We start from the raw sequence: 20,713 nt of genomic DNA on the forward strand, positions 1-20,713 counted from the left end.
ACATTTTTGTTTCATCTTTTCTTGAAGAGTTCAACGGGAAACCGCAGTGGAATTCAAGTCTTCCCTCAAGATGATGAGCTAGTGGATTCTGTGACATGAGGGGATATTCCAGTGTTTTCATATCTTCAGTAAATCATAAAATTTGTTTCTCTTTATTGAATGCTGTAATTAGACGGCACTAGATTATTCAAACTAATGATATCATTTTTTAAATTGGGAAAACTACATTAAAGTCTGAGATAAGATAAGATTAAGTATATTTTTATGACAACCGAGCAACCGAAATGGAGAAGTAGAATTTCTTTTAATTCAGCTTAAACATTCAGTACGGAATCCCTCAAGAGTATACGATTCCAGGGTGGATACGGGGCAAAATCGATCGGGTCTAGGAGGTTGAATTTTCACAGCGGTTTACTCTGTAAACCATCTGTTGAAAAACTAGTAATTAATGGAGTAATCCGATATCATGTGCGCACGAGGATCATTTCCCTGATTCCCAACCATGGAAATTTAGTTGGAACTTGAAAATTTCATTTTCCAACTCATCAGCGAATTATCCCAACTCCATTGAATCATCATGATGTACCAGAGTGAGAGATAACGAAACCCATATAATTTCCAAACTCCATGGATTTTTCAATCTAGTTTGCTCGGCTGCAATGTTGAAGTAAAAAAACCACTCAAACTTTCAATATTAAATCAAAACTTTAGCACATCAGTTTTCGTGCAAAGGCAAATATATCATGGAATTGGACTGCCATCGGGCACTACTCGGTAACACGAAAATGCAAATATCGTATCTGCATAGGGTCGTTACCATTATACACATAAACTTCAAAATGATGCATATAACTCGCCAAGCCCGAGTGCCCTATACCCTATACCCTTATTCATACGCTATCTGAATGTATCTGGACTTGAGGCTGTTTAAATTCGAAGTAGTAGTCATGGCTTTTCATAAGCTGAGAAATTTACAGTTTACTCTCGAGTGTACGAGATTACTTATATTTTAGTCCCTTGGTTTCGTGGCATATAAGGGTAGACAGGGCTTGGTGAGAGGCATTTCTACTCTTCTGCGAATACCTAACGAGGATAATGTCTTCATACCCTGTTACACCCCTTCTGGCTCATTCTGCTCGTGCCAGCCAATTTCCCTGAGATTCCTCGAGCTTTTCTTCTACGAGAAGGCCGTTATTATGTTACAAAATTTCACAATATTTTTAGAACCTTGTCTACAGGACCAAGCCCTTACACACTGGCATTTCAACATAAATATGGGCACATCCTCCCCCAACCAGGAGCCTAAAAAGTCGATGCTGCTGGGGATTTTCGTCTCAATTTTTTTTTCTGAAAAGATGCACGAAAAATGGTGGAAATACTGTAATCGCAGGTATTTGTTGACAAATACCAGAGCACATGCAAAAGCACTTTTGGGTAAACTCCATCATATGGTGAGACGTAAATCATTCACAATCATCACTTCATCATTCATTCATACATATTATTTTCTCGCTTATAAATAATAGTAATTAATTCCCCTCTGACTTTCACGATTGTTGTCAAGCCAGAACTACAAAATTCGGGAAATATTAATACAAGGAAAATCAATACCCCTTTTCATTTAGCCTGGATCTGCTCATATTCATAATAAATATTCCATTGCAGAGCCCTGACAAAATGTTACAAAAGTCGACGTTTTCAGTTTAATTCAAACATGTTTCTGCCTGTTTTAAATAATGTATTTCGTATCATCTTTCAAGTACCTACTCCAATTTTCATTTTTCTTTTTACCCTTCGTACACATACACCACTCGTCCTCTTTCCCATTTTTTTCGTTGTCCATTGTCCCACTCCTTTATTTCCTCATTAATCTCAGAGGAGCGTTTTTCAGTCGTCCATCTCCCTCGTCTATCCTAATTTTTTCTCTTCACCGTTACTCTCACTCTGGCCTTTTGTCCTTCGCCGCTGTTTAGTTTTTTTTTTTCTGGTCGACAATACGAGCATTTCGACCAATTCCGTATTCTCAAGAGTCTCATGGCTACTCTGGCAACAAAAGAAACTGAAAAATAATACATACACAGTCGGTTTGACGGAAAAATACGATACCTCTGTGAATTCCAAAGAAATTGCAAAAAAAAGTCGCTTATTCGTTTGACGTCGATATATTTCGTCGCATTTCTCCGATTTCTCTCCATTATCCGTCTATTATTAAATTACCAACGGCAATTTTCCACTCCGGGGAATTTTTTCCAGAATTGATGATTTTAATACTCCTGAGAGCAGCGACAGTTGTTTATGCTGTATTTAAAGTTCATTCGACCTTAGGCACATTAATCCCGAGGGAAAGTTTGTCGGCAGTTTGTTCGCGTCAGTTGTCCCCCTATCGCTTTGCTTCAAGCTCACAAAGAGACGAGGTGTTGAATAAGGTGTAATATTGTGAGCAATGGTTGAAACATGTAACTCGGAGTGATACTTGGGCGGTTGGATAGCAACATGAATTCTATTGTTCCGTGATGATAGTTTGGGGGAGAAATGGACCAGTACAATTGGCTCCTTGAGTTTCAAATTTTTATTCAGTACAGTAATTCTTGACATTTGATTTATTTAACAATTATGGGAGCGGTGTTATAAATTACCTTTCATATCGTGCAGAATGAGGGTTGCGATAGGGCCAATGAGTGGCTCATAGTTAATAGACTACTCCCTTAATTTATAGCCCAACGACATATACACGGTAGCGCTGAAATCGACATGAATTATGGATCCAATTAACTCAAAGTGCAAAAGTAATTCGCGTACTGACTCAGGTAGAAACAAATCAGGTGGTAAGTGTTCGAAAAGTGACTGGGTCTTGACAGATTTTTGAAAAATTACATTACTCAATTTTGGAGTTCACATTCTTAGACAGTGATTGGGGGGAATGTGGTTCAGGAACTGTTCCATAATTTTAATCTGAATTTAATATGAAAAGTAACGACACGTTCGTGATCGACAGAGCAAATTGAGCTCTGGAATTTTTTTGAATATTTCTCTCTGTGTAGATTCTTCAATGGATAAATACTACTTTTTGGAGCGTGTAATTTTGTTTTGCTTTCATTGCACCCGATACTTTGGTCAGTCCGCTTGCCATGTACACAAGCTCATTATACATCGGTAATACAGTTGATTCGAATCTCCGCTTGTCGGGCATTAATAATGTATACTAACAAATATATTCATAACCGAAATGATAACCTCACAGCAGAATTGTCAATATCCACTTGCGTTAATTTGCATCCTCTGGCGTTTCAAATTTCCCTTTGCTCCAATTGCATTCGATTGCAGCCGATATAATGCAGGGTAAATTGAAGTTAATGTGATCCAGCATTTTTTTTCGTTGAAAAATACTCTAAATTAATTCATCAGTCTCGTCAAGTAGTTTCTCATAAGGTCTACCGATGGTGTAATATAATTATGGTGTCATAATCAGACATAACAGCCTCACTTACTGAAATTAAAAGGGATAAAGCACTGGAAATTCAGGAAAATTTAAGCTCGTGTCGCGGAGAAAAGGATTACAAAGTTTGCGGAATTGAAAATTTTCGGAGACAATCTTCAGTCTGTATTTTCATTCTCTACACACCCCATTTTCCCTGATAGGAAATCCCATCGCTACCCCCTTTTAGGTAAAGATCACAAACTTTCTATCCTCTGGTACGAAGAGGTTGGAAAAAAGATGAAAAATAAAAACAGACGAATTTGGAGTTCTCCTGGAGGACTTAATGCACTTAAAGTATACTAATGAAAAAGTCTAATTCTCATTTATTTCAGAACCACTTCTCCGACCCTTCAACTCAACTTTTTATTTTAAATCCCCTTTACATTCCACTTTTCACTAGACCATCTGAAATCGCCCTTTTACGAACTGCTTTTCCAAGACTTTTTGACCCGGGGTTTTTTTTTCGGTCTCGTGTGCAAACTCTCACTTACTTCTCATACCCAGCACGATACTTCTCATAGAGACTTTTACGAAAGGGATGGTTTTGTCCGCACCTTTTACTCGTGTCTTTTTTCTCTCACTCGCACTCTTTTTTTTCAGAATTCATCCAGTTTCCAGGTTCTTTCTCTCGCTTTCATTTTGTTGATAATATTCCCCAGACGAGGGAATTTCTCGAATTTCTCAAGAAATTTTCCCTGCACATTCTTTTTGGCAGAAGGAGACAGACAGGGGGTTTTCTCCTCTAATGCGCGAGGGAAACGAATGAAGGGATTCGAAGATCTGAATTCCTGTACTTTAAGGATGAACACGAAATTGCTGGAAAGCTTTACAGCGTTACTCCTTGGTTATTCTAGTATACGGCTTCGTTGAAAATGAGATTCCAAGTGAAATTTTAGAATACTTAAGATCCCCGGAACTTTAATTTACCATTTTATTTTACCCTGGCACAAAAAAACGATTTCCTCGTAAGAATTTTATTCTAATATATTCGCAATTGGTTGGTAACTTTTAAACCAATTGTAAATAAAAATCCACATGAGTATTGTGAATATCAGATATCTTGAGATATGTTTGTTAACACACTATTGACTCCAAGAATTTTTTATTTTTTTCAATCACGTCGAACTGAAGAAGAAATAATTTTTATAAATTTCCGCTTTTGCTCAAGTCAAAGTAAAAATAATTCTTCAATTCCTGTCCTCTTCATTTATTTTTGAACTTCTGATATTGGAGAGGCCATGCATTGCATGTTGCATGACTCGATGTGTCCATGAGCGATAATATCGAATACAGCTCGCAGAGTGTCAAACGAATCTCGCTCCCGGGTCTCCCTACGATTGTTAATTAAAGCCTTGTATTCGTTCAATTTCCAGCTGCATTCGTTTGTTCACTCGCTCTGTATTTATTTCTTGTTTTTTTTTCTGCCCTCGTTATTCCGATATAAATTGGCGTTTTTATTTCACCCAATTGCTAATATACCACTACAATTCCAATATTGAGCAGCAAGAACTTAAATTCACATTAATTGAGTTTGGCATTGACCAGTTTTCATCCAATTGATACAAGTCCAACACAGTACTGGCGACGGTTATTTTCAGTATTTTCCTCGCCAGAGTGCATCCCAGAATTGTTCAGCTGATTTTTTTCTCATTCCCACATATCGGAAAACAATTACTAAGTAATTGCTGGTAAATTTTCCGCGTCTATCTCATTGGAGCATTAAATTTCCTGGTTAGTGCCTGAGTTTTCCGTGTGCAGGTGATAAGAGATTGCCTGGGTTGGGTCACGGTTATCACCTAGAGACCCGATAATGACCCCACTTGACCCCCTACTATAGCACCCTGTATCCAGTGATAAGGCAGATAAAAGCCAGTTAATTCTCAGTTTATTTTTTCAACGATTTCTCACGGTATTTTTTATATCTTTCTCCAGTCTATTACAAAAATAATGAACTCGAAATTAACGGATACACGTTAATTGAGTTTATTCTATACCCCATAGACTTGAAACACGAGTACAATATCGTATATCCAAACATGAGTATCTGAATTTCACGCATCATTTGGGAATATTTTTTGAAAATTAAATTAGAAGCTCTTTAATGAAGGGAAAAATCTTTTCCTTCGATAATCAGACCAATTATTTTATTCCAACGTTTTTTATCTAAATTCAGACTTTCGGCCTTTTAGGGTTGTTTTCCCACCCTAGGGAGTAGCCATTCTTCAGTCGTTAACTGAATGATTCAATTCTAACGATGAAATTTCAATAGCAATTGTCATGGCGAAATTACGGGGAAGGGCTTCGCATTATCAAGGGCCCATGGGCATGTCAATGACAGATATCAGCTTGATAGAGGCTTACAATGGTTGAAGGATCTACAATGCTGAGTGAAGGTGGAATGACAGCTTCTCCTCACCGTTGTACCTCCTCTTCTGATGCCAGCAATTCTGGCATTTCTCATCTCGGATATGAAACAGAGGGTGCCGTTGGCGGTTTCCGGTTGGCTCCGTCATATCCTAGGGAAAAAGAAGATCATGCTCGATGTGCACACGTAATATATTTCTGTGTGCACATGTACAAGGGGATTGAAAACACCAGTCGTTATCGTGGAAAGACGTCGTGGCGGTAACTTTGGATCTAATTCAATTTAAAGTTTAAATTTTCAGTTCACGCGGTGGGAAAACTCTTTGCAATTTAACTCAGTCCTGATGTACATGGGAACTGCTGTCCGAATTTTCGGAATTAGTTATTCTGAACTGAAGGTCACTGAGAGAGAAAAAAAAATGGAGATTTAATGGGAATGAACAAACTGGGGTATATGAATCACTGGAGAATATATTTCCAACTGCAATATATCATGTGAGACCTGGTGTGTCCGAAGCCGGGATTCCGGATTTTATTACGAACTGGAACCCGAAATATTTAAACGTAATTGTAGAATATTCCTACGAAATTCGAAATATTGTGTCCACAATATCCGGAATAATATTCAGCGGAATTTTTCCCTTAAAAATATGTCGCGTTAATGAGGAATGGAGAGATAAACTATCAATTTACCTGGATCAATTCAATTTCTTAATTTAATTAGTCGTTCAAAGTAAATTGCATTCAACCACCGAATGATCAATACATACCATCCCTTCAGCACAAAAGCTACCCCCACATGAGCATGAAATATTATTCCGGAATTGACGATAAAATGTTCTGAATTCCGGAATATTATCTGCAATCCAGAATTAAATATTTGCCTCCCCGGAATCTTAAACACTCCACTCGATATTTTTCTTTGTAATCTAGTTAAGCAGAACATATTTGCGATATGGTAAGATCGTTATAGTCTGGTGATAGGATCAAAATGATCAAAAGCAATCCCCCAGTCATGTCACATACCTCAAAAATTTTGGGTAGAGATTCTCAATGATCAAACAGACTCCTAAGATATCAATGGGATTGGGATAATTGAACTACAGCGAGTAGTCAGTTTCATTTGAAATGGGGTACAAAGCGATTCACCGTGCTTCAAGGATCCTTGAAACGTTTCCTCATCGCAGGAAACAGCGGTGAAGAGGGAGTGGATAGAAATGGATCTTGATGTATTTACTATCCTCATGCAGATTGGGGTATGTTTAAACAGAGGCTTACTGAATTTAATTAGTATTCCGGTGGTGTTGGTGTCACGTATCACGAACTGTTGCCAACTTGGTGGATAAACGTTCGAAATGAAGATGGATTCGAATATTACAGATGATTTCTGTGAGTATCTCTGGAGGTAGTTAACGAAGTTATTAACTGATCTTCACTTGGACAACGGCAACAGCCGGAAAATGGAAAATCAAAAATTTCACGAGTGATAGAAAATTGTTTGAGTCATCCACACAATCGTGCAATCGATCATTGTTGACATTCCCTCAAAATTTGATATGTAAATTAGGAGGTAACATTCAGCATGCTCGTGTGGTTTCACTGAGTCAGCCACAAGCCATATAGTTACACAATCTATCGTCATCAATTACATTGTTGGCTCATTAAAGGGTTATTGCTTTTCGATAACGAGCACCCTTGGGCGCAGAACCAACCAAATAGCTTGGGTGCATATCAACTATTCAATTGCATATTTCCCGAGGGACAAATCTCTGACGAACTGGTTGCCCCACCATTTTCTCATTTTCCATCTCTCTCACCTCCAGGGAAATTATTAACCGACTCTCCAATTAGTCAAATCTAAGGAAGCGAGAAAAACAGGTTGGCTTTAGTTGCGATGAATCATCTGTTAGTGAACAAGAAATAATTCTCATTGAGTGGATATCTGTCGTCGATTAACATAAAGAGAGTGCATGTTGTGGGAGTACTGGCAATCCAATAACACTCGTTCGATAAAAATGCAAATGCGTATCGCCTCCACCGGGGGATAGAAAAAAAGCTAATGGAAAAAATTTCAATAGTTCGATTGATGAATTTTCTGTCGTGTACAAGTGTTTTTTTTTATAGAAATGCTTTGCTCCCGAAAAAATGAGTTTTGGGGAGAATTTGACTTGGACCAACTGTCATTTGTTTATTAATTTTTATTAATTTTTTCTTGAGGCATTCTTAATTGGGAAAAATACACAGAGTATAATAATGATGACGACATGGATTTTCCATCCGGATATTTGTATCCATCGATCATTTGAATTTTTCATAGTCATCGAAAAATTTGATCTCTTTCCGTTGAAAACCCGAATTTTTCCTTTGACAAACAAACTACCAAAACTCTACCATAGAATTTACCCGAAATTCCCGAGGCAGCTGTGAAATTTATTCTCCCCGCGTTTTCAGGGGCTTTGCAATCTAATTTTTTTCACATGTTGTCCCAAGTTCATGTTTTATTTTTACCATTTATTTATGTTGTTCTTTATTTTCACACTTCCATTTTCTGTCTTTTATTGATAGTAACGCAGCTGCGGGATTCCTCATGATTTTCGCTCTTTCGTTTCAAGTTGTCCTATTACATTGGTAACGCGCTTTGTAGTTTTATGGTGTACTATTTCCACCCGCCAATTTCCGTTCGTCAAAACTTTTTTTTTTACATCTCCCTCGTCATTCTTCTATTTACTTCTATGAAACGTTTATCACAATAATAAAACTCCTTCACCCGTAGTCTCATCCAATTTCTTCCACTGTCACTTCCTTCTCGATTTATTTCTCATTGTTCTCAGGGTACAGTGAAGAGGGTGAAGAGCTTAATTGCGAAAATATTCACAAGCCAGTGGAAAATACAGAGGGGTGCATAATGAAACACTCTGGAGTAAGTGAAGGGTACTCCAGGGTGGTCCATTAGAATGATTTTTTTAATTGGTGTCGAACCATTAAAAATATCTTTCCACTTCTTGAAACAATTTTTTTTTCACGACTCTTCAAGTTATGGCATTGCGCAAATCTGCAGCAACATCTAGTTTCGTTGAGATTTAATATACATCTGTATTTCTGATAATTACGGTATGAACTCCAAATAAATACTCAGCTGAAAGTGCAAATTCACTGCTCCTTTTTTTAATTTCCTGTATTAGATGTTTCAAAGTCCCAGTTTATTGAAATTCCTAAAACTTTGGAAACCCACATCCCCGACAGCGTCCAGTGACTCCATTACCTCGAGATAGAGCGGCTATGGTTGCTCTTTTTACATACCTCCTCTGTACTTCATTAATATTCATCGACAGGACTATCCAATTTTCAAGGTTCTCTTCGTCGGAAAATGCGAAGTGAAGGTGGATGTATTATAGAAGTGACCGAGCCAAATTTATATTACGATTGTAATCGACGATTTTTTTTTCTAGATTTCTACGAGGCTGTGGACAACATGGATTTGAACCATGGTGAGTGTTGAACCCTCTTCCTTTCCATAAATTAGCATACAATGAATTAGATGAGCTACAATTGCGTTCCGCAGCACTCTATTTTTTTTGCGGTGATGGCAGCTTTCAATGCATCACTAATTCATCACTGATGACGCTATCAACTGATCAGCCTCGACTTTGGATAGTTGTCACTCATTTTAGTCCACGTAATATGAGTTTGACAGCGGCCTGGTTTCGGGGAGAGGGTAACTCGATTATCGGAAAATTTGGAAGTCAACCAAATTATGTTAATCTCCATCTAATCACTTTTACTGTTTCTGGATCAATGATTTGACACGTTGAGTATCTCTGATATTACGAAGGATTTCCTCGCTTATATCTCCCTGTATTTCGAATTATTTTTCGATCCGAATTCCAGCTTCGCATTTCAATGGAAAAAATCTCATTACGTTTTCAATAAAATCCTCCAATTGGAACGTGAAATGGTTGTTCATTCGAAATCCGATCTTCAATCATTACAAGCGTGAGAAATTTATATCACTCACTCGACGTCAAGGTACATTTTTTTTCAATGATACCGAATACCTCTCCATATTTATTTCACGTTCGTGTTACGATTTAATTTACAAATGGCATCGAAATCGGTTTCTGGTAAATGAAAGCTCGGGTCACGTTGATGAGACTCCACATTGATAAGAAAATTATACAGCAGTGAACGTGTGCTACTCATGTATCGAAATGACAAAGTTTGAGTGGTACTTAAACAACTCTAAAACTAGAATCAGCCCTTTACTCGGAAAAAGAGCTACTAAAACATTTTATGTCTTTCAATAAGCTGGTGGGCACGCCAATTTTACAATTGAAGTTCCAACTTGGCCTGTCATTCTTCCATCATCATTAAAGAACTCAATGAGGAAAATTCTAGAGTCCACGTACTTCAAGAACATTTTATTTTTACTGTCGTTGAACACGACAGCGATTGGAAAAACTAAATTTCCCTGAAATACAACAATCGTCAGTAGAACTCCACCACTAGTAGTAGTATGTCAAGAATTTTTTTCTCTGATTTCTCATTGGCGCATTATATTTCTTGATAAAGCTACGACATGTTAGTGAAATTAGAATGCCTGATCATCATGATTATTGTCGTACCAGTGCTGGCAAATATCCGCAAGCGTGCGGAATTTCATAACTCTGATGTCATTACAACGGCCATGGTATGGTTCATTACTGACACAAATTTTTACACAGACAAAAATTTTGACCAAAGATGTATCGTTTGAAGGGGGACCAACAATAACTTTGTTGTTTCAGAAAAGTATTATCCAATCATGCTATAAAAATGACACTCGCTCGAACCCAATGGTCATTCTTGGTGATTTCGATGGAGACATCTTACTGTCACTGATTGACTCAGTTGTCATTCCAATCATAAGAATCGACAGCAACCCTGAGTATATTTTTGACGATAATATCGATGGGCTATACAATTTTCAACCTGATTTTATCTTAATAATCGTGGAGAATTCGACACTCCAACTGGAGAACGATCTCCAACTACTGCAAGAGATAAATCTATGGAATCACATGGCTGTGTATTACATTTTGGAAATCTCATCGAGCTTCTGCAAAGATGCTTTAGAGAGTTTACTGATGACTTGGAGAATGCATATTCCACAGTCGTCCTACATTTGTTTGAATTCAGAGCAAGCGATTGTGCTGTATACGCTCAATCCAATAACGAATTATGCACCTATGCCCTGGCAGGCAATCACCAGTGCGGATAATTTCAATTCCAGTGACCATTGGACCCTCTACAGTCAATTACTCAATACAAGTAAGCAGTCACATGAATGCACTGGCGAGAATATTGATTCTATATCTGTGTGGAGGGAAAAGTTGGATAAAAATTACCCAAAAAACCTAAAAAGCGCACTTTAACATTAAAATTCCTTTGCAAAATCATGCGATAAAAAGTGTGAGTATCAAAATTACCAAAATTCTATTTATCATAATGAATTATTTGAATTGTTCGGCAATTTTTACTGAATGTTTCTCTCCGCGCACACCTATGGATGAATTTTCCCTGTACTGTACCCAATAACCTTTTAGACGACATTGCTTGTGACAGCCTGACCTTCGACAGAATGAAGCACTTGAATGGCTACGAAATAAAGGCCTTAACAGCACCAAAAAATAACGTGCCATTCGTTCCCGGTAAAAATTACAAGGAAAAAGGCTATAAAATGCTAGAATTTTTCGGCAAAGAGGTTTTCAATACCATAATAACACGATTGAATGCAACACTTGTCCTTCAAATTGATGACATCCATATTATACCTCAATATCTTGCCAACCGAAGTATGGATATTGATGTTCGATTTACCCTGTCCTTCTCCAAGCACAATGCAAGCTATCTCTATCCATACTTTCAGCCTGAAGTCATTGCTATCACAAAAATTAAAGATTATCTATCAACGTTTGAGAAAATCGCCCAGTTGTGGAGCAGATCTGTTCTGATCCTATCGTTGCTGACGATTTTAATAACATTTGGAGTTCTGGCTATTTATAAGCGACAGGGATTTTCAATGGCACTGTTGGAGATCATCCGACTCTTAACATATGCCTCCATTCAAAATAACTTTCAAACGACAGCAATGAGAATTTTCTTCAGCAAAATTCTCATATTCATGGTCATCACCAACGGAGTCTTCCAGGGGCGCTTGGCAGCCTTTTTGACCAAACCTGAAGAGGGCTACAGCCCTGATAATTCCGAAGATCTGAAGAAGTTCAATTATACGTTATATGGTATTCAACAGAATGTTGATTATCTCCGTTCACTATTTCCGGACAATCGTGTGGTACTTGTTAAGCAGAAAGATTGCGTGGAGAAAGCACTTGGTTCATTATCTGGAGCTTGCGTTGGTACGAAAGCAAAGTATTTGAACACGTATTGGATGAAGCCAATTCATATCACGAGAGAGCCGGTGTTTGTAAATTATTGGAATCATCAGTGCCGTAAAGATTGGCCTCTGAAGCATCGGGTTGATGCTGTACTGACACAGATAATGGAGTCGGGATTATTGGACCGCTGGGCATTTCATAGTATATCAACTGTACTGGATAAAAAACGTGCTGAGGACGAGGAACGTGCTGCTACCAAGTATAGTCCTGTTCAGCTGAAAGCATTGGATTTTTCATTTGCATTATTGGCTTTGGGATTAGTATTAGCTACCATCGTATTGATCATTGAACTCTCGATGAAAAAAGAAAAGAATACTGAAATTAGAGAGGAAATTGAATTTAGGAATATTTTTCCAAGACGGAGAACAACGATTTGAGAGTATCCGGAGTATTTCTCGTAGTTTGATCCTGTTTTCGGTTATGAAATTTATCAGTGATATTGGCTGTTACGAATATTGGACTGGCTTAAAGTCTATTTTGCAGAGAAAGATTTTTTTGAAGCTTCGAGCTTATAAATAAAATATTTTAAACTGTTGAAACTTTTCACACACTTAATTGGATTGTGTCAGGTGGAGTACATTTTGTAGAGTGATACAAATTAATTATCTGAGTACTTTTCTGTGTAACTTGCCAGGCTACAATTATCTGATATTACAAACGATTGGCCATCAATATATTAAGAGTTGCAGTGAAAGGTGACACAAATGAAAAAATGTAAATTAATGAAATGGCAATGTTCAATTACGTAATTAAACTTTGAATCGATAATTGGTGAGGAAATATCAGTCATATAGAAATTTCTATGTTAGTAGCACTGTGACAATTAAGACAGAATGAACTCACTCCATTCACAATTGTTGTCAATGAATTATTGGATCATGTTCATTACTTTCTGGTTATTCATAATTACAAGTGCAGCTATAATCCATAGTGAAAGTAAATCTTTATTGGAAAACTCACGGAATGTCAAAACTACGATGGTTTGGAATTAAATTGCGATCACAATTAAGTAATTCATTGTTATATGAATTTCTTATTTTGCAGAGAAACATACTGGGGTCATGTTACAGCAATTACAGTGCGTCAAATCCAGTTTTTTTCATGGGAAATATTAACGAGTTGATTGATGAATATTTATTCGATGTGCCTCCAGTCTCAGTTATCTCAATGAATAGCCTGTTGGGCTTTGAAGTTGATCACAAGGACAATTCATCATTCATTTTCAAGCCAAATGTCATCGTCTTGGAAGGAGACTCTCCAGAAACATTGCAATCAAACCTTTCATTATTGAAGAGTACAGAGTGGTGGAATTACAGGGCTTATTATTTCATTCTCGGGGTCAATCAGGATCGATGTGAAAATATTGGTGAAATTCTCACAACGGCCTGGAAAATGAACATTATTAGGGCGATATATATCTGTCTCAACACGGAAAATATCCCCGAATTGTTCACTCTGAATGCGATAACAAACTATGCAGTTGCGCCTTGGGAGAAGATTGAAATTGCAGTTAAGGGGAATGTCTATCGCCAATTGTTTGATGCGAGTGAATATCTTCGAATTGTCCTTTGAATTATCCAGGTCTAATGAGTCCGTGGCTAAACCTCAATCGATTAAAATTATTAAGCAAAAAAATTCAGAGAATTCTCATAGCCTACAATGAATGAGAATCAGCCATTGACTCATTTGCCATGGAGTCCCTCATCTCCAAGAAAAAAGTGGAAAATCAAATTTTAAAAATACCATTTACAGATATTTCCTGCCAGAATTTGCATTACGACAAAACCAAAGTCTTAAACGGATTCAAAATAACTGGCACCATAGCAAAGATTTCCCCTAGGAATAAGGTGAAAGATTTGAATGTTGCGAATCAAGTGGCGCGAAATTTTATGAAAGTATTGAATATAAGCATTATCGTGAAACGAAAACCACCTGGTGATTTGATAGTACAGACGCTGCTTGATGGCACCGCAGACATGATCTTGAATTTCGGATTCATTTATTGGAATCCAGAGAGACAATTTCTGTTTCCATATTTATGGACTGAAGTAATGGCAGCTAAAAAATCCGACGGCTACTTATCAACATTGGAGAAGATCGATAATTTATGGAGTGTACCTATACGAATTTTGGGTCTCCTCATTATATCGATTTTCTTCTTGGTAATGGTATACGAAAATGACGATATTTCCTCGGCCACGTTAGAAGTGGTGCGTTTATTGACCTACGTGTCAGTCCATACGACGCGTAAAAATCTCTCATTCAGGATTTTCTTCGCAATGATGATGATCTTCATGGTGATCAGCAATGGCGTCTTTCAGGGAGCAATTTCTTCCTTTCTCACGAAGCCTCAACAGGCCAAGGGAGTCACTACAGTCGACCAGCTGCGAGATTTAAATTACTCACTTTATACGCTCCCAGGAACGGCCGAACGAGCCAAAGAAGAATGTCCAGATAATGAAGTTATTGAAGTTCCACTAGAAGTTTGTCCGGACATGCTGCTGAACAAATCACACGGGGTCTGCGTCACATTCCGAGAATTCTTTTATGAATTCTACCCTAATTCCACTCTCACACTCATGAAGGAACCGTTGAAGGCGACGTACTTCAATCACAAATGCAGAGACGACTGGCCACTCCATGAACGGGTCAATAATTATTTTATACAAATCTTCGAAGCGGGTTTAATTGGTTATTGGTTGACGGAAAAGATTCGTCTCACAATGGACAAATATCGGGCAAAGGAATTGGGACTTCTGTCTCCAAATTATACACCAGTCCAACTTGATGCCCTAGACTTTGCGTTTGAATTATTAGCAATTGGACTCTGTCTTGCTTCGGTCATTTTTATTCTGGAAGTTGTCGTAAACGAGTGCAAAATTTGCTCGTAATATGTGAAATATCAAATATTCCAATGACGTCCACCACTTGGAGGCTCCAGCTTAATATTATCAATCGAAAAACTATTTAAACAACGAACGTGAATTAATACCATTGCCCCTGATTATTTCATATAATTCTTGGAAGCGGATTTAACTGGTCAGTGGCTGACGGAGAAATTTCGTCGCACGGTGCACAAATGGAACTCCTGTCTCTGAATTATAAATCAGTCGAGCTGAAAGCTCTAAAGTTTGCATTTCAATCACCAACAATTAGACTCTGTCACGCCCTTGTCATTCTTCTTTCGAAAGTTGTTGCAAAAGAGTACAAATTTTATCCTCAATTTGTACCCCTGATAGCAAATTTATTTATTATTAATCGTAACACGTCTAACAACGAAAATAAAGCTTATTGCACTATCAGAGGAAAAGCAATTTTTCTTTTTGTCAGAACATATGTAATACACCGGATTACTCTTGAGAGCTATTGAGGGCACGGAGCTTACGAACGAGCTTATTGGAAGATATCGATTTTCCACTCAACTTTAGATGTTCCATTCCAATCTAAAAGATTTTTATGGTATTCCAGTGGACGTTCTTCAATCCTGGAGAATGTGATAAAACATGGTTATGCTCTTGACAAAATCAATATTTGCTTTGCCGTTCCCATTTCAAAGTGACCAACGTGAAGACGAACGTTGTTTGAAGGCAAATTAGAGTACATTGAAAAATTACATACCCTCTTTTTTACTTATTTTCCCTCTCATCCACCTCTGCTTTGAGTCATTCAGACCAAAGTGACAGTTGGAAGGCAGAAAAACTCGTGTTGATGAAATTGAATTACAACTTTATGATACATTTTCTCGTATGTTTGAAAAAGTCACTCGTTTTTTTTTGTTTACGCAGTTGAAATGGTTTTCTCGACTTTCGTAAACCTGCGCCATGACTTTTTTTCTTTTTTCCCTAGACAAAATTCGTGTTGACGCTAGTTCTCAGGGCGATCTGAAGTTTTCATGTCGTACTTGTAGTTTGCAGGAAGTGATACGTGAATCGTTCATCTGAAGAATGGCAATAATTTTCGCATTTAGAATAAAAATAGTAGTATACCTCCGAATTTAGGACAGATAGATAAAACTCCCCCTACGATTATCGTTCCCCGGATAAGGTGAACATCCCCTGGAGGAATAATATTGGTATCCGGGAGGTGCAGAGGCTCGTTGAAAGCACAGACGTTGAGAGTTAACGTAAAAATTCGTGGAATATTTTCCCTCGAGTGTTTCAAGCTGGCATTAACATGGGTTGACAGACGCGTATTAAATTATGCTCGACTGAATAAGAGCTCTCAATATCGAGCATGCTCTGGAATTCTCCTATCCACCGGAATCCCTCATTTCCACAAACAATTACGAAGGTGAATATGTCGAATAAACAGCACTAATGAAACGAGAAAATAGGAAGATATTTGTTCTACAGTTTTATTGAACTATTGTGAAATCGACTGATTAGTTTCAAATGAATTCTGTCTACTGTTGCATTCAACATCATTAATTGAATTTCAAGCAGTGAGTGAATTTAAGAGATGAGAAGAATCTGATTGGAGTTTGTGATCTTTCTCCGGGGAAATACGAGTCTCCAACACTCCACGAATCAGTCGACTGTGTCCTCCTGAAGTGTATGACAAACATTGAGTACTCTATAATTGATTTGCGAATAGCCTGCACTAGATTTGCATCGAATTTTCACTGTATTAACCACCATTTTCAGCACTTTTAACAATATAACATTTTCTCGGTGTCGGCAACAGTATTTTATTCAGCAAAAATATTCGCTCTCATAAAAGAGAATAATATTTTATCGCTGCGTTTATCAAATGCCCAGACAACATGTCCATTTTTTTTTATTCAATTTGGTACAGTTTTATTTTTATTTAGTTCTGTATCGCCTGGAGGTGAAACGAAATTTTATCCAGAATCATTATAAACGGATGTTGTAAAATATTTTTGAACATTTTTTGATTCAGTCTCGTTAGTGGTGAAATGTTTTATGTTTAATGTTCCTCTTGATGGATAAAAAACCACCAAAAAATAACCACAATGAATAAAAGGATCGGATTCCATCCTGAGAAATTTGGTGCTCTTCAGAGAACAAACTCTTCACTTTTTCTATGCCACAAGTACGTGATGAGGGTAATGTATAGAGTAACTAGCCACAACTTATAACACAGTGCGATCACGTATGGAGGCGGTGGTGTGGTCCGTTAACGTTTACGTACAAATGTAATTACGTGGCGTTCAACGCAGGAATGCCAGCAATGGCTGAAATGTCATCTGTTCCGTCAAAACCCTCATCACTTGAGCCCTCAATAGAGTCTCAATAAAATGAAAATTGGAGGCAGTTTGTTCGTGACAAATGTCGGGTCCACGTTTGACGAGAATGATCCGCAGTTCTACATTCACCGTGACCAGAGTGCAATGTCAAACGATGAATTAACCGGCGTCAATGTGATAAACAATTTTTCCTGAACTGCATCGTAATTTTACCTACGAGACTTGGAAGATTTGCAAAAGTTCAGGATATCCGTGTGACGCCATTTGGCCTAGCGACTTCCTCGGTCACGTGGAACTTCAGAAAAAAAAAAAACTGAAAGCGAAGGGAGTTATAAAGATGAGGAAGAGCCGAAATGGATTTATGGATAAAAGTTTGAGGGGTAAAAATGTTGTAAAAATAAAAATCCCGTCATACACCGAGAAAATGACAAAGTTTCGCTGACCCTTTGACACTTCATTCCCAAGTTTTTCAGCATTGGAGAGAGTGAGTCGTAGATTTTTCACCGCACCCAATGTCAATTTTAAGTGAAAATCAATGCGCCATTTTGCCCCTATTAATGGCAAAATTGCATTCAACTGGGAGAAGTGTTTCAATTTCGTACTGAGTTGGATTTGTCCCAATATATCGAGATAACAGTCTCCATTGGAGGTAGTTTCAAACTTCACACGTTTCTCGATTTCTGTTGGGGGAGGAAGGAGGGAGCGAGAGAGAGAGGGAGGAAATGGCGGATGGGGTGGTCCTATATATCCATTTCTCGGCGGTCCTTCACCCAATCTATCTACCCAGAGCTCCACCAGAAACAGCCTCAATCCTGGCAAATGCCGCATGACGGCTGGGTCAACCCTTGCCACTGGATTTCTTGCCACCTTGTACCTACCTTTTTTCCTCCTTCGGTCTCCCTTTCCTGAAGGGAGAATTGGATTCAAAATCCAGGCACGTTTCTAATATCACTGGCCAGAAAGAACCAACAATACCACCAAAACAGACCACTTTTTTCGGATTTCGGGGCAGTAGAAATGAGTACTAGGAATATCAATAATTCAACTCGTATGAGATTTTGGAGAGGATTGACGGCGTCATGCTCACGATACACTGACGGTAAAATATATTTTTATTGAGATCTTTCCTTTGGGACAAGTGCTATACACTTGAACAAAATCAAATGACGCAAAACTTGTACGAAACATGAATGATTAATCTTCCAAAGACCTTTACGTTCAGCAACAACCAATATCTGCATTTCCCACTCTTCTTGTGATATTAATTTCTAGTCTGGGTTATTGGAGAATTAATCACCAACGAACGATTGTCTCAGATCGATTTCTCTCGATGAAAAAAACATTTTCTTTCAACAGTTGAATTTACTCAACTTTTCCATTTGTTAAAGCTCTGATTCAACCTCATGAAACAGTAAACAAAGCACTTTTCGTTCAATATTTTAGCTATTTGATGTCTGAAATTTTCCTCAGATTTGCGAGTTGTTCGTCCGTTAAGAAGATTATCTCGCATAAAACCTGAAGAGAAAATGTTCTGCTGTATATTCTGGTACAAAACTGTTTTATCAGGAGTATAGACTTCCACGTTTTATATTATATTTTCAAATCCTCAAAACCCAGATTTCTTGCATATTGAGGTCGAGCATACCCTCTCCTTATAAATCTCTTCCCCAACGTTTAATGTAAAAAACAGAACGAAGTGCACTCGGTAAAATAATTTAATCTCCATAATTAAATTTGAATATGAAAAATTAATTTTTTCCATTCTTTCTTTGCCCTAAAAATACGCGATGTCGGAGAGCTGTGAAACAATAAATGTACTCGTTTGAGCACAATAGAACGGTAACAAAGAGAATTTGGAGCATTTCGGGATATGAGAAACGGAAAAATAATGATCACAACAAAGAATATTTTTTACTCTTTCTTCTGTATGCTTTTTTTCGTGGCTTTTGTCATACTTCTGTTGGTATTTCGTTGAAAGTATATTTTACCTTGACGTACTAAAGCATGAGTGGAAAACCAGGACTTTTTGTGGTACAACAGAAATTTTCTTTGAGACGCTTTGACTTGACACAAGCGCACGTACAGTACAAAACCTTCTCTATCCGGTGATTTTTTTCCCTCCTATTTTGCTAGCATTCCTCTAGTTGTTGGGAGTGTTAATGGAGAAACTCCCTGCACCGCAGGAGAATTCCAATGTATTTTTTACAAAATTAATTCAACAATAAAAGGGAAATAACAAGAAAATAAATGTCGGGGGTGATTTTTCACGCCAAATGTGGGTTAAAAAAACTCAATTTTTTTGTTTTCATCAATAAAATTGTAATCTCAATTCCGCCACGTTGCCCACAGATATCTACTGAAATTTTAATACTCCATCCATAGTCGTAATAATAACAATAACAATCAAAGCCTGGAAAATCGATGGTGGCTATGAAAGTTTAGTAGTCCATTAATTCTAATCCTCGCCCCCCACAGACCTTCGCTTATATCTGACCTCTCACGTCTCTCCTTTCTCGTACCAAAATCCATACAAAGTTTTTCACAATGGTTCAGAACGAAGTACTCTCCTGTGGAAATATTGAACTGCCTCGGAAATTATACGCGTATGAGAGGGGAAAATATTTTCATTTTAGTAATGATGGAAAATCTCTCATTGTACAGCTGCCCAGATTAAATCCAATTATATTCAATTTTCATGTCCACCGGACCTTTCAAATGTTTTATTCCATCGATGCTAATGAATTCTAAATTAATTATCGATGTCGGATGAACAACTTGTAAGTAATTAATTCTGCACTGAAAGGCGAGCCTGCGGAATGTCATCCTGTGGTTTCACATTCCAGAAAATGTGCATGAGAAAAATGGCCAGTGAAACACATATGAAAAACCAGAAGACAATAGACGTGAAGAAAAAAAAAGGCGGACATAACCCATTCACATCAGCCTTGGGTAATATATGATTTTTTGGTCCTCGTATATTTCTCCGTATGGGAAGGGCGGTAGTGACGTCAATGTAAAAAATCCCGAGGAGCCAAACGACAGTTTTTGTCATGAAAAAAAATCTGTCAACATCGATCCCATGACCGGGTGGGATGGGCGAGATAGACACGAGTGTCAAACGTTTTTGTGGATCGAAGTATCTGATAGACCGTATGCTGAGAACCAGTGTTTCCAGATAATTTATTTCGTGCATAAATTAAAATAATTCTCTGGATAGAATCGAAGGAAAAG

The 20,713-nt window shown here is 37.7% G+C and overlaps 3 protein-coding genes across 6 annotated transcripts in view; all 3 read left to right on the top strand.

Annotated features, from left to right (window-relative positions):
* Positions 1–20,713, top strand: part of Tpst (Tyrosylprotein sulfotransferase) — a 56,042-nt gene that overhangs the window by 19,899 nt on the left and 15,430 nt on the right. For 3 of the 4 annotated variants that reach the window (XR_010298506.1, XM_064116337.1, XM_064116334.1), the window contains exon 2: positions 9,292–9,330. The exons of the other annotated variant lie outside the window; for it this stretch is intronic. The gene's annotated coding sequence lies outside the window, so the exon portion shown is untranslated. The remainder of the gene's footprint in view (positions 1–9,291; positions 9,331–20,713) is intronic. 4 annotated transcript variants of the gene reach the window in all.
* Positions 10,194–12,653, top strand: LOC135160123 (uncharacterized). The gene is made up of 3 exons (XM_064116321.1): positions 10,194–10,529; positions 10,627–11,149; positions 11,425–12,653. Exons 1-3 carry the CDS (start codon positions 10,419–10,421, stop codon positions 12,651–12,653), a joined length of 1,863 nt encoding a protein of 620 aa, XP_063972391.1. The 5' UTR covers positions 10,194–10,418.
* LOC135160124 (uncharacterized) lies at positions 13,103–20,022 on the top strand. Its single transcript, XM_064116322.1, has 3 exons — positions 13,103–13,256; positions 13,321–13,822; positions 14,029–20,022. The coding sequence occupies exons 1-3, from the start codon at positions 13,110–13,112 to the stop codon at positions 15,165–15,167; spliced, it is 1,788 nt and encodes a 595-aa protein (XP_063972392.1). The 5' UTR covers positions 13,103–13,109; the 3' UTR covers positions 15,168–20,022.

This window comes from Diachasmimorpha longicaudata, chromosome 3, assembly GCF_034640455.1.
Source record: "Diachasmimorpha longicaudata isolate KC_UGA_2023 chromosome 3, iyDiaLong2, whole genome shotgun sequence".
NCBI lineage: Eukaryota > Metazoa > Arthropoda > Insecta > Hymenoptera > Braconidae > Diachasmimorpha > Diachasmimorpha longicaudata.